Source organism: Coccinella septempunctata, chromosome 5 (assembly GCF_907165205.1).
Source record: "Coccinella septempunctata chromosome 5, icCocSept1.1, whole genome shotgun sequence".
Lineage (NCBI taxonomy): Eukaryota > Metazoa > Arthropoda > Insecta > Coleoptera > Coccinellidae > Coccinella > Coccinella septempunctata.
The window spans coordinates 35,447,682-35,460,801 of NC_058193.1; the positions used below are offsets into that span (position 1 = coordinate 35,447,682).

At 36.6% G+C, this 13,120-nt stretch overlaps 1 protein-coding gene across 1 annotated transcript in view; it reads left to right on the forward strand.

Annotated features, from left to right (window-relative positions):
* Nucleotides 1-13,120, forward strand: part of LOC123314203 — a 75,085-nt gene that overhangs the window by 14,943 nt on the left and 47,022 nt on the right. Inside the window, exon 3 of the mRNA XM_044899335.1 lies at nucleotides 1,823-1,996. Within this exon, the coding sequence (XP_044755270.1) occupies nucleotides 1,876-1,996 (121 nt within the window). The 5' untranslated portion in view covers nucleotides 1,823-1,875. The remainder of the gene's footprint in view (nucleotides 1-1,822; nucleotides 1,997-13,120) is intronic.

Genomic DNA, 13,120 nt, shown 5'->3' on the forward strand with positions numbered 1-13,120 from the left:
TAAAGTCCCTTAAACCGTTGTTTGTGGGTAACCAATCTATGAATTATCTACTATTTTTTATAGAACATATCTCTTCAGAAGATATACGTCAACGAAAACTGATAATATGTAGTGAAACAACACAATTAGATGTGGTATATTCAAGAAACCGTTGTAGTTGGCCAGTTAGACAAAGCTAACCACCATAATACAGTATTTTATTAAAATAATCTGTCCCGGAGAAGTTAAAGACAGATTATTTCATGGAATTTCAATAACAAAAGCGTGGAATTTGGGGAATTAGGAGGATAGAGGAAGAGCCAGAGAGAGAATAATCTACAAAACAAAGACAACATTACTTTCACAGTTGCATAAAGCGTTTGTAATTTTTCTTCCTTTTGAGGGTATCCTGCAAAGTTGCGAAGTATATTCGGTAACTACATGATGTAGGTACAATTGCCTGGAAATTGGTAGAAATACAATGTAACTTCATTGAATTCCCGACTTATAACGAACTTGATGCCTCTAATCAAGGTCTTCCCCTTTGGCAAATTGGATTCCAGAGAATCGCACAAAATGAACGGCATAATTCCATTTAAATCCAGAAGATGATTATGTTCTATGCGGTTCACGCTATCAAGAAAATCCAATTATCAAAAATAGAAATTCGGCTTCGAGGTTAACGAAATCCATGGAAGAAAAGTTCAGGATAATGAACTAGTGGATTTTGGAAAAATGCAAATTATATCTGAATTCGATCAATGCAAAACAAGCTTTCCTCTACAAGGTTCTCTTGAGTTTCCTTTGTGATGATGGCCTCCACTAACAGCTCTTCGAACTGGACTGTATTGACTTTTTTTAATTGCAAAGAAGTATACTCTTTGAAAAGTATATAGGATTCTCTTCGTAGCTATAGAAAAATATGATTTCAGTGCCCACTGAGACGTTTTACATATATCATCCTTTGTTTGACCAAGTTCTAGTCGATCAGAATTTCGCACTCGAATTTGTAAAAATGCTCGTCATTCCTTGAACTCTCACATTCTGATGTAATGCTTCCTGAAAAGCATATAAGCGATGGCTTTTCTCTTTAGCGTGAGCTATAAATTTGAAACTGAATCCAAAAACCATTTATACCACGAAAAATGTACCTATTCATTGGAGCCGCAGGGTTATGTTCAGAACAAATGAAAGCATAAATCTCGGTGAAAAATGATTAATGAAAAATCTTCGTTTTACAAGGGTCTCTAATTATATTCTGGCTGAAGAGCAATTAGGAAATTCCATGCTCACTAAGTAATGAAGGAAAATAAAACTCTTCCAGATGGGAATTCTTTTTCAGTAGTCGGAAGTCATTGAAATAATAAATCCTACTTTATTGGGTTTTTCAATGGAAGTCATTACCAGAGAATTGTAGATTATGAATTCAGCAAAGGTATTAGAGCTCGGTAATTTCATTACAGAAATTTGTGAGGCATCTTGAATTTAACCGAAAAGTTCTTGAAATTCAACACGTTGTTTAATTAGTTGTCTTTGTATTATGCTGTCTTCATACAAATTCAATACATATTTCGAATCTCAATTATCAACCATCAAACTAGGTGTTTCTAAGCTAAGGGCGATACTCTATCGAATTCCCTAGACATATCAACTAGATTTTGGAAAAAGTCTGTAAAAGACCCCATATTTAGTCCTAAAATGAAATTTAAGTGTCTTGAAACTTGAACTGTGAGGAATTCAACTTTGTCCTGTCCCATTTCGAGAATTCTTCGAATAATAACCAAGTAGAAATATAATTCTGGCGAAATATGCAAATTATTCCATGTACGTTTTTCTTTTTCAGAAAACCTGATCTAAATAAGGACAAGAAAGCCAATCAGTCAACGAAGAAAGTGAATGTCAACGTCCCCAACAAAAATGGCAACAAATGATTCGATACTGAAGGATTTCATCCATCCGAGCTACAACGAACACCTCAAAGCTCACAATGCCGTCACGTTTAAACTTGTTAGAACAGGTGAGAAATTCTTCCTAATGAATTCATTCTTACATATAGGTTAGGGTGTGTTTTTCGTTCAATAATCGAACAGACGCATCTATGAATTCTATTTTGAAGGGATGGACTGATTAGCTATATGGGTTGAATTATCATCCAGAACATCATCGTTGATCAGTCTCACTATATTGATCATTTCCGTAATCCAACAGACAATGGTTTACGTTCTCCACAACCGGTGTTCTAAGTGGTTAGAGGATTGATTTCGGAGTTCTATTCAAGCCTGACAACGTAGATTAGATTAGAATAGAATCGATCCTGCTGGAAATTGTTTTCGCATTATAAAATTAATGAGAGTTTTTCATGGCCTCGGCACAAACAGCAAGGGAGCCAGGAATCGACTGAATCCCTTAAAATTTCATATCCCCTGCTTCGAAAATGTGCAGCACTCATGTGTTAAAATAATAAATCCAAAGAATTATATATTGATTCAACCTGAGACCACAAAGGGCTGATCGATATCACGCAGCAAATAAAATGCTCCTTCAGGAATATGTTTCACCAACCTGATTAAGCTTTTGCGGTAGCAAAATTAGTGTAGTTGTCAAAATAAGGTATGTGCTCCAGATGAATCTGTGGAAGATACCTTTACTTTTTTTTCAATTCCATCACAGTCATTATTGATCAGTTGAAAGGATCCATCAGCGTTCATAATTTCAATAAAGCACTGTTTGCTCCTCGTATTAGAGGATGACAATTTTACGCATATTTCGCGCGACCCACAAATTTTGAATCATATCGATTTCGACAACAAGTTGATTGACATTTCACATGCATTCCCGAATGACGAGAGGGACACGCTCAAATCGAAAATTAATCGGGGACTGGGATGGCTCATGTAGATTCCAATATGATTTCGATGAATAATAGAAAATGGAGCTGCAAGGTAGACACTCTCTGATTTTATTATTATTGATGGAACACTGATTGGGTTTAATGGTGAATGAACAAAATGGATATTTTTCATAAAAAAGTCTCTCTGGAGAGGAGATTCAGGTCTCCACATACTTTCATTCGGTTTTATAGAAGCAGTCAGTTGGCCTTGGAAATTTGACAGATTCGAAGATGTGAGGTTATGACTCTTGTCAAAATATTTTTGTGGTTCAAATCAGAGCTAAGTGCCAACCTTGTAGTTGGGCAGCCTAAGAGCGTGTCAGATTAATATAAAGGGAGATACCTTGGACCCTGTAGGGTACCTGTTCCAAAAAATAGACCTGTATATAGGGGGAATTTGTCTAGGACAGCCTGTCAGAATAGTAAAATAAACGATCATTGTATACTCGAGCTTGTCATATTAAGATATATGTGGTTAATTACATGTTGAAAAGTATCCATCTCTTAATCTGATAATTTTAGTGTGACGAAAATATGTGGGAGGGCGCCAAACTTGCAAAAAAAACGTCACGTGTACATTCTCGAACGCGGTGGCTTTTTTTTATTTTGAAACTAATGGTTCAAGAGTAACGGAAAAAATATAATCTGGCAGTTTCAGCAAGCCGAAACAATAAAAATTGGCGATAAAGCTCAAAAAAATCAGTATTTTCGAATTATCACAGCCCCTGGACTTCACATTTTTTTCGCATTCATTATAAAAGTTGTAGAACATAAAATTTTCTTCAAATTTTGTCCGAAGTAATTTTTTCTAGTCTTGATCGTTTTTTTAGATATATGGCGATGAATGTACATTAGACTGGGTTTCTACATTGACCTTGGCCTTTCGCATGTGTGGCTAAGCTCCTCGCCCTTATCGCCCTCTAACTCGAAAACGGTTAAAAGTATGTAAAACTGCTTCAGACAAAAGTTGTATACAATTTGATCATCTACAACTTTCATAATGAAGACAGAAAAGATTAGAGGTACAGGAAGGGAGATATTTCAAGAAAATGGCTTGTTATCATCTTCAAACTGTCAGATTAAGAAAACCTCCCCTGATTAGTGTCAGATTAATTGGTCAACACTTCTGCGATACTGAGATTAACCATCTGTATGAAAATCTGACACGCTCGAGTATGTACACCTGAAGATTTTTTTACATCTTTGAAAAGCTGCAGACGCTTTCCCCACCGCTGAAACTGCAAACATTATAGAACTTTTTTTTCTGCCTACCATCTAATCTTCGAAATCCACTAGGTCTCCACGACCCTCGAGTAAATCCCAACTATTACTATTACTATTATTACTCCGTCTAGTAACAAAAACTTAGTCCTTGGTCACCAGACTGTTTTCAAACAAGTGCATGGACTATACTAATTGGAGAATTAATCCCGAATGGTATACAGACCACTCGGAGCCCTTTAAACCCTATTAATGCCCCTTCTGGCCCTCATCCCTCACGTTTTTCGAATGATTTGAAAAACGACCCAATAATAATGTTCACCGTGCGTATAAATCTTCAGCCCAGAGACCACGGGAAGCACAACTTGTTGCTGCCGCAATCGATCGTAATGCTGGACGTCGAACAATGGTATAGTAAAATGGAAGAACATGCCCGGTTTGACCTCCACGCAGAAGTCGGTCACGGCAGCCCCGGTGTTTTCAACATATTCTCTTTTATTACAGGCCGCTAAAATTTGAGCTCATTTAGGTGGAAGGCTCGATTACAATTCCTGCCCTAATAGGGGATTATGTTTCAAGAACTGCAGGTATGGGTTGAAAAAGAATCGTTATTTCTCGGTTCAAAATGAAGGGTTGCAACCGTGGAAATTCGTTGAGTAGGAATGTATTTCTGTTCAAAAAAATAATGAGGAAATCTCCGAACTATCTTATTATTATCAATTCAGACCTACTTGCAGATTGTAGCTTTTATGAGGTGTTTAAGAAGGTTCTGAAGATGCATATTGTACCATATCCACTTTTCATATCCAATTCAGACTTCTTCTGCAATTCTTCTTCTGTCAATTAATTATAGAAAGGTGCCCTTGTCCACAGGATCACTCAAGACGAATTCAGAGGTGTACATATATCACCTTCTTGTGCCCCAGGAGGTACCTAGTAATATTGACCCAAAAAGGTGGGGTCAGTTGAAACTTCCTCAAGACCGAACGGTTGTGCCGAGATAGATGAAATTCTTAGATTTATTACTAAAAGAGTCACTCTTTCAGAATATGTATCACATTCGGATCTACAATGATTTTCTTGGAAGAAATACGACTCGAAAATTTACCTTCGAAAAATTCCCAAAAAGGTGGGGTCAGTTGAAACTTCCTCAAGACCGAACGGTTGCGCTGAAATGGATGAAATTTATATCTACGATAATTTCCCTGGATGAAGAACTACTCGCAAGTTGACCATCGAAAAATTCCCAAAAAGTAGGGTGCAGTTAAATCTTCCTCAAGATGGAAAAAAATGAAAAATTTGATTTTCTGGTAAAAAGTGTTAGATATCCGAAAGTTTGGTATAAAAATATAGGTTTTCGAACACGCTATATCTATTGCGAGCAATTTCGAAACCCTACCTCCCTTCGTTTAGATTTTCATCTTGGAAATGGCATTTTTCAAAAAATTGCAATTTTCGATCTGCGATATCTCCTTTTATATTCATCTGATCCAACTGGGATTTCCGGTTTTATAATCCGTACTGCCAAGGCTTCCACCCTAGCACAAAAACTCGATTTCGAAAATCTCGATTTTTTGAGTCAAAAATGAGCAAGGGGTTAGACCCCCCTAAAACGACCTATTTGCTACTCTCTCTGAAAATCAGGATGTTCTACTACTGTCTTAGCATATGGAGTGCATAGAATTTGTTTTGAAGATTCTAGAAAACCAAATAGTTGATGATTCAATAGAGAATTGCATTCCAGAGAGCTATTCGAAGTCAACTCGAAAATGAAAAGTGGAAAAACGAAAAGAATGATTTTCTCCCAAACAGTGCTAGATATTCGAAAGTTTGGTATGAAAATATAGGTTTTCGAACACGCTGAATCTATTGAGAGCAAATTCGAAAGCCTATCTCCCTTCGTTCAGATTTTCATCTTGGAAATGGCATTTTTCAAAAAATTGCAATTTTCAATCTGCGATATCTCTTGTTATATTCGTCCGATCCAATTGGGATTTCCGGTTATATAATCAGCGTTGCCTAGGCTTCCACCCTAGCACAAAAACTCGATTTCGAAAATCTCGATTTTTTGGGTCAAAAATGAGCAAGGGGTTAGACCCCCCTAAAACGACCTATTTGCTACTCTCTCTGAAAATCAGGATGTTCTACTACTGTCTTAGCATATGGAGTGCATAGAATTTGTTTTGAAGATTCTAGAAAACCAAACAGTTGATGATTCAATAAAGAATTGCACTCTAGAGAGCTCTTGGAAGTCAACTCGAAAATGAAAAGTGGAAAAACAAAAAAAAATATTTCCGCCTAAACTGGGCCAGATATTTGAAATTTTGGTATGAAAATATAGGTTTTCGAACACGCTAAATCAATTGAGAGTAATTTGGAAAGCCTATTCCTATTAGTTCTGATTTTCATCTTGGAAATGGCATTTTTCAGAAATGGCAAATTTCTATCTGCGATACTCTCCTGCCCCAGGATTAAAGAAAGAAAAATTTCCAATGATATCGGTCAGATTTAAGAAGTTCAAACACCTCCATTTTCTCCATTCTGATTTCCAAATCAGAACCCGCTATAAAATTCTGTACGCTTATAGGGTTTTGTATAAACCCGCTAGATTCGATTAGCACCACCATCGGTTAGTTCATAAAACCCCGGTATTACAATGGATGAGAGAATTCGTGGCTTTAACTTGCTAATTAAGTTTTCTGATCGATCAAACTTCGGGCTGTTCCTGCATGAATATTCATTCACATTAATAAGGGTGAAATCGTTCACCTTGACATTCCACGCCAATTTGTCAGGGTTTTCAAGCCATTCAGGTCGTTATTATTCTAGCTGTTTTCCATCCCTCGAAATATTGGGATCGAATTTTTCTTGTATCGCGGAGAGCCGGCTAATCCTGAAAATTTTCGAAAATTATACCCAAAATCTAATGGCCAATTTATTGAACATATATATTATCATTGAAAGTCCCACGAAAAATTCTTTGATGAAAATGTTCGATTTGGGGGAGTAGTTGTTTTAAAACCATCTGCTGCGAAAGTGCATTATCATTTTATGATATTTCACACAGCTTGTTCAACGTTAAAAGCTTTGTCAGATAAGATAACAATTTTTCTGAACACGTGATGGCTTTTATGTTCTGTGAAGAAGCCATTCGAATGTTCATCATAGGATATTGATTTGGAATATTCATTGTCAGAAACAATTTGAATTTGTTCGAAGTTTTCATAGATTTTCTTCAACTCGGACTCCAATATTTTGATCCAAGGAATTGAGGAACACACCAGCAGTATTATACACTTCAGACTTCCAAAGTCGAAACTCATAAACCCGGCCTTCCTCCAAAACTAACTAACTCAATCCGACCGTGGCTCCTTGTGAATAGAATCTGGTAAATTACTTTCGACTTTTCGGTGTACAATATCCAGACTTAATCGAAATGAACCATGACATCGCTACCCCATATTAGAAACGGATTTGTGGCAGAAACTGACGTTTGAAATAACCCAACTAATGAAAATCGACGTCATAATATTGCGGATGAAGGCATCAGCTGATTTATGGATATTATGAGAGTATTTCGAAGCTGATGATATCGGAAATCTCGATTTTTCAAGTCAAAAATGAGCTAGGGGTTAGACCCCCCTAAAATGACCTATTTGCTACTCTGTCTGAAAATCTGGATGTTCTATTACTATCTTAGGATATGGAGTGCATAGAATTTGTTTTGAAGATTCTAGAAAACCAAACAGTCGATGATTCAATAGAGAATTGCACTTCAGAGAGCTCTCCGAAGTCAACTCGAAAATGAAAAGTGGAAAAACAAAAAAAATTATTTTCTCCTAAACAGTGTCAGATATTCGAAAGTTTGGCATGAAAATATAGGTTTTCGAACACGCTGCATCTATTGAGAGCAAATTCGAAAGCCTATCTCCCTTCGTTCAGATTATCATCTTGGAAATGGCATTTTTCAAAAAATTGCAATTTTCGATCTGCGATATCTCCTGTTATATTTGTCTGATCCAACTGGGATTTTTGGTTTTATAATCAGCATTCCCAAGGCTTCCACCCTAGCATAAAAACTCGATTTCGAAAATCTCGATTTTTTGGGTCGAAAATGAGCAAGGGGTTAGACCCCCCTAAAATCACCTATTTGCTACTCTGTCTGAAAATCAGGATGCTCTATTACTGTTCTCGGATATGGAGTGCATAGAATTTGTGTAGAAGATTCTAGAAAAACAAACAGTTGATGATTCAATAGAGAATTGTAGGTAGTCCAGAGAGCTCTTAGAAGTCAACTCGAAAATGAAAAGTGGAAAAACAAAAAAAATTATTTTCTCCTAAATAGTGTCAGATATTCGAAAGTTTGGCATGAAAATATAGGTTTTCGAATACGCTGAATCTATTGCGAGCAAATTCGAAAGCCTATCTCCCTTCGTTCAGATTTTCATCTTCGAAATGGCATTTTTCAAAAAATTGCAATTTTCGATCTGCGATATCTCCTGTTATATTCGTCTGATCAAACTGGGATTTCCGGTTTTATAATCAGCACTGCCAAGGCTTCTACCCTAGCATGAAAACTCGATTTCGAAAATCTCGATTTTTTGGGTCAAAAATGAGCAAGGGGTTAGACCCCCCTAAAATCACCTATTTGCTTCTCTGTCTGAAAATCAGGATGTTATATTACTGTCCTCGGTTACGGAGTGCATAGAATTTGTTCTGAAGATTCTAGAAAACCAAACAGTTGATGATTTATTAGAGAATTGTAGTCCAGAGAGCTCTTCGAAGTCAACTCGAAAATGAAAAGTGGAAAAACAAAAAAAATTATTTTCTCCTAAACAGTGTCAGATATTCGAAAGTTTGGCATAAAAATATAGGTTTTCGAACACGCTGCATCCATTGCGAGCAAATTCGAAAGCCTATCTCCCTTCGTTCAGATTTTCATCTTGGAAATGGCATTTTTCAAAAAATTGCAATTTTCGATCTGCGATATCTCCTGTTATATTCGTCTGATCCAACTGGGATTTCCGGTTTTATAATCAGCACTGCCAAGGCTTCTACCCTAGCATAAAAACTCGATTTCGAAAATCTCGATTTTTTGGGTCAAAAATGAGCAAGGGGTTAGACTCCCCTAAAACGACCTATTTGCTACTCTCTCTGAAAATCAGGATGTTCTACTACTGTCTTAGGATATGGAGTGCATAGAATTCGTTTTGAAGATTCTAGAAAACCAAATAGTTGATGATTCAAGAGAGAATTGAACTTCAGAGAGCTCTTTGAAGTCAACTCGAAAATGAAATGTGGAAAAACAAAAAAAATTATTTTCTCCTAAACAGTGTCAGATATTCGAAAGTTTGGCATGAAAATATAGGTTTTCGAACACGCTGAATCCATTACGAGCAAATTCGAAAGCCTATCTCCCTTCGTTCAGATTTTCATCTTGGAAATGGCATTTTTCAAAAAATTGCAATTTTCGATCTGCGATATCTCCTGTTATATTCGTCTGATCCAACTGGGATTTCCGGTTTTATAATCAGCACTGCCAAGGCTTCCACCCTAGCATAAAAACTCGATTTCGAAAATATCGATTTTTTGGGTCAAAAATGAGCAAGGGGTTAGACCCCCCTAAAATCACCTATTTGCTACTCTGTCTGAAAATCAGGATGTTCTATTACTGTTCTCGGATATGGTGTTCATAGAATTTGTGTAGGAGATTCTAGAAAAACAAACAGTTGATGATTCAATAGAGAATTGTAGTCCAGAGAGCTCTTCGAAGTCAACTCGAAAATGAAAAGTGGAAAAACAAAAAAAATTATTTTCTCCTAAATACTGTCAGATATTCGAAAGTTTGGCATGAAAATATAGGTTTTCGAATACGCTGAATCTATTGCGAGCAAATTCGAAAGCCTATCTCCCTTCGTTCAGATTTTCATTTCCGAAATGGCATTTTTCAAAAAATTGCAATTTTCGATCTGCGATATCTCCTGTTATATTCGTCTGATCCAACTGGGATTTCCGGTTTTATAATCAGCACTGCCAAGGCTTCCACCCTAGCATAAAAACTCGATTTCGAAAATCTCGATTTTTTGGGTCGAAAATGAGCAAGGGGTTAGACCCCCCTAAAATCACCTATTTGCTACTCTGTCTGAAAATCAGGATGCTCTATTACTGTTCTCGGATATGGAGTGCATAGAATTTGTGTAGAAGATTCTAGAAAAACAAACAGTTGATGATTCAATAGAGAATTGTAGGTAGTCCAGAGAGCTCTTAGAAGTCAACTCGAAAATGAAAAGTGGAAAAACAAAAAAAAATTATTTTCTCCTAAATAGTGTCAGATATTCGAAAGTTTGGCATGAAAATATAGGTTTTCGAATACGCTGAATCTATTGCGAGCAAATTCGAAAGCCTATCTCCCTTCGTTCAGATTTTCATCTTCGAAATGGCATTTTTCAAAAAATTGCAATTTTCGATCTGCGATATCTCCTGTTATATTCGTCTGATCCAACTGGAATTTCCGGTTTTATAATCAGCACTGCCAAGGCTTCCACCCTAGCATAAAAACTCGATTTCGAAAATCTCGATTTTTTGGGTCAAAAATGAGCAAGGGGTTAGACCCCCCTAAAACGACCTATTTGCTACTCTCTCTGAAAATCAGGATGTTCTACTACTGTCTTAGGATATGGAGTGCATAGAATTCGTTTTGAAGATTCTAGAAAACCAAACAGTTGATGATTCAATAGAGAATTGTAGTCTAGAGAGCTCTTCGAATTCAACTCGAAAATGAAAAGTGGAAAAACAAAAAAAATTATTTTCTCCTAAATAGTGTCAGATATTCGAAAGTTTGGCATGAAAATATAGGTTTTCGAATACGCTGAATCTATTGCGAGCAAATTCGAAAGCCTATCTCCCTTCGTTCAGATTTTCATCTTGGAAATGGCATTTTTCAAAAAATTGCAATTTTCGATCTGCGATATCTCCTGTTATATTCGTCTGATCCAACTGGGATTTTTGGTTTTATAATCAGCATTGCCAAGGCTTCCACCCTAGCATAAAAACTCGATTTCGAAAATCTCAATTTTTTGGGTCAAAAATGAGCAAGGGGTTAGACTCCCCTAAAACGACCTATTTGCTACTCTCTCTGAAAATCAGGATGTTCTACTACTGTCTTAGGATATGGAGTGCATAGAATTCGTTTTGAAGATTCTAGAAAACCAAATAGTTGATGATTCAAGAGAGAATTGAACTTCAGAGAGCTTCCACCCTAGCATAAAAACTCGATTTCGAAAATCTCGATTTTTTGGGTCGAAAATGAGCAAGGGGTTAGACCCCCCTAAAATCACCTATTTGCTACTCTGTCTGAAAATCAGGATGCTCTATTACTGTTCTCGGATATGGAGTGCATAGAATTTGTGTAGAAGATTCTAGAAAAACAAACAGTTGATGATTCAATAGAGAATTGTAGGTAGTCCAGAGAGCTCTTAGAAGTCAACTCGAAAATGAAAAGTGGAAAAACAAAAAAAATTATTTTCTCCTAAATAGTGTCAGATATTCGAAAGTTTGGCATGAAAATATAGGTTTTCGAATACGCTGAATCTATTGCGAGCAAATTCGAAAGCCTATCTCCCTTCGTTCAGATTTTCATCTTCGAAATGGCATTTTTCAAAAAATTGCAATTTTCGATCTGCGATATCTCCTGTTATATTCGTCTGATCCAACTGGAATTTCCGGTTTTATAATCAGCACTGCCAAGGCTTCCACCCTAGCATAAAAACTCGATTTCGAAAATCTCGATTTTTTGGGTCAAAAATGAGCAAGGGGTTAGACCCCCCTAAAACGACCTATTTGCTACTCTCTCTGAAAATCAGGATGTTCTACTACTGTCTTAGGATATGGAGTGCATAGAATTCGTTTTGAAGATTCTAGAAAACCAAACAGTTGATGATTCAATAGAGAATTGTAGTCTAGAGAGCTCTTCGAATTCAACTCGAAAATGAAAAGTGGAAAAACAAAAAAAATTATTTTCTCCTAAATAGTGTCAGATATTCGAAAGTTTGGCATGAAAATATAGGTTTTCGAATACGCTGAATCTATTGCGAGCAAATTCGAAAGCCTATCTCCCTTCGTTCAGATTTTCATCTTGGAAATGGCATTTTTCAAAAAATTGCAATTTTCGATCTGCGATATCTCCTGTTATATTCGTCTGATCCAACTGGGATTTTTGGTTTTATAATCAGCATTGCCAAGGCTTCCACCCTAGCATAAAAACTCGATTTCGAAAATCTCAATTTTTTGGGTCAAAAATGAGCAAGGGGTTAGACTCCCCTAAAACGACCTATTTGCTACTCTCTCTGAAAATCAGGATGTTCTACTACTGTCTTAGGATATGGAGTGCATAGAATTCGTTTTGAAGATTCTAGAAAACCAAATAGTTGATGATTCAAGAGAGAATTGAACTTCAGAGAGCTTCCACCCTAGCATAAAAACTCGATTTCGAAAATCTCGATTTTTTGGGTCGAAAATGAGCAAGGGGTTAGACCCCCCTAAAATCACCTATTTGCTACTCTGTCTGAAAATCAGGATGCTCTATTACTGTTCTCGGATATGGAGTGCATAGAATTCGTTTTGAAGATTCTAGAAAACCAAACAGTTGATGATTCAATAGAGAATTGTAGTCTAGAGAGCTCTTCGAATTCAACTCGAAAATGAAAAGTGGAAAAACAAAAAAAATTATTTTCTCCTAAATAGTGTCAGATATTCGAAAGTTTGGCATGATAATATAGGTTTTCGAATACGCTGAATCTATTGCGAGCAAATTCGAAAGCCTATCTCCCTCCGTTCAGATTTTCATCTTGGAAATGGCATTTTTCAAAAAATTGCAATTTTCGATCTGCGATATCTCCTGTTATATTCGTCTGATCCAACTGGGATTTTTGGTTTTATAATCAGCATTGCCAAGGCTTCCACCCTAGCATAAAAACTCGATTTCGAAAATCTCAATTTTTTGGGTCAAAAATGAGCAAGGGGTTGGACCCC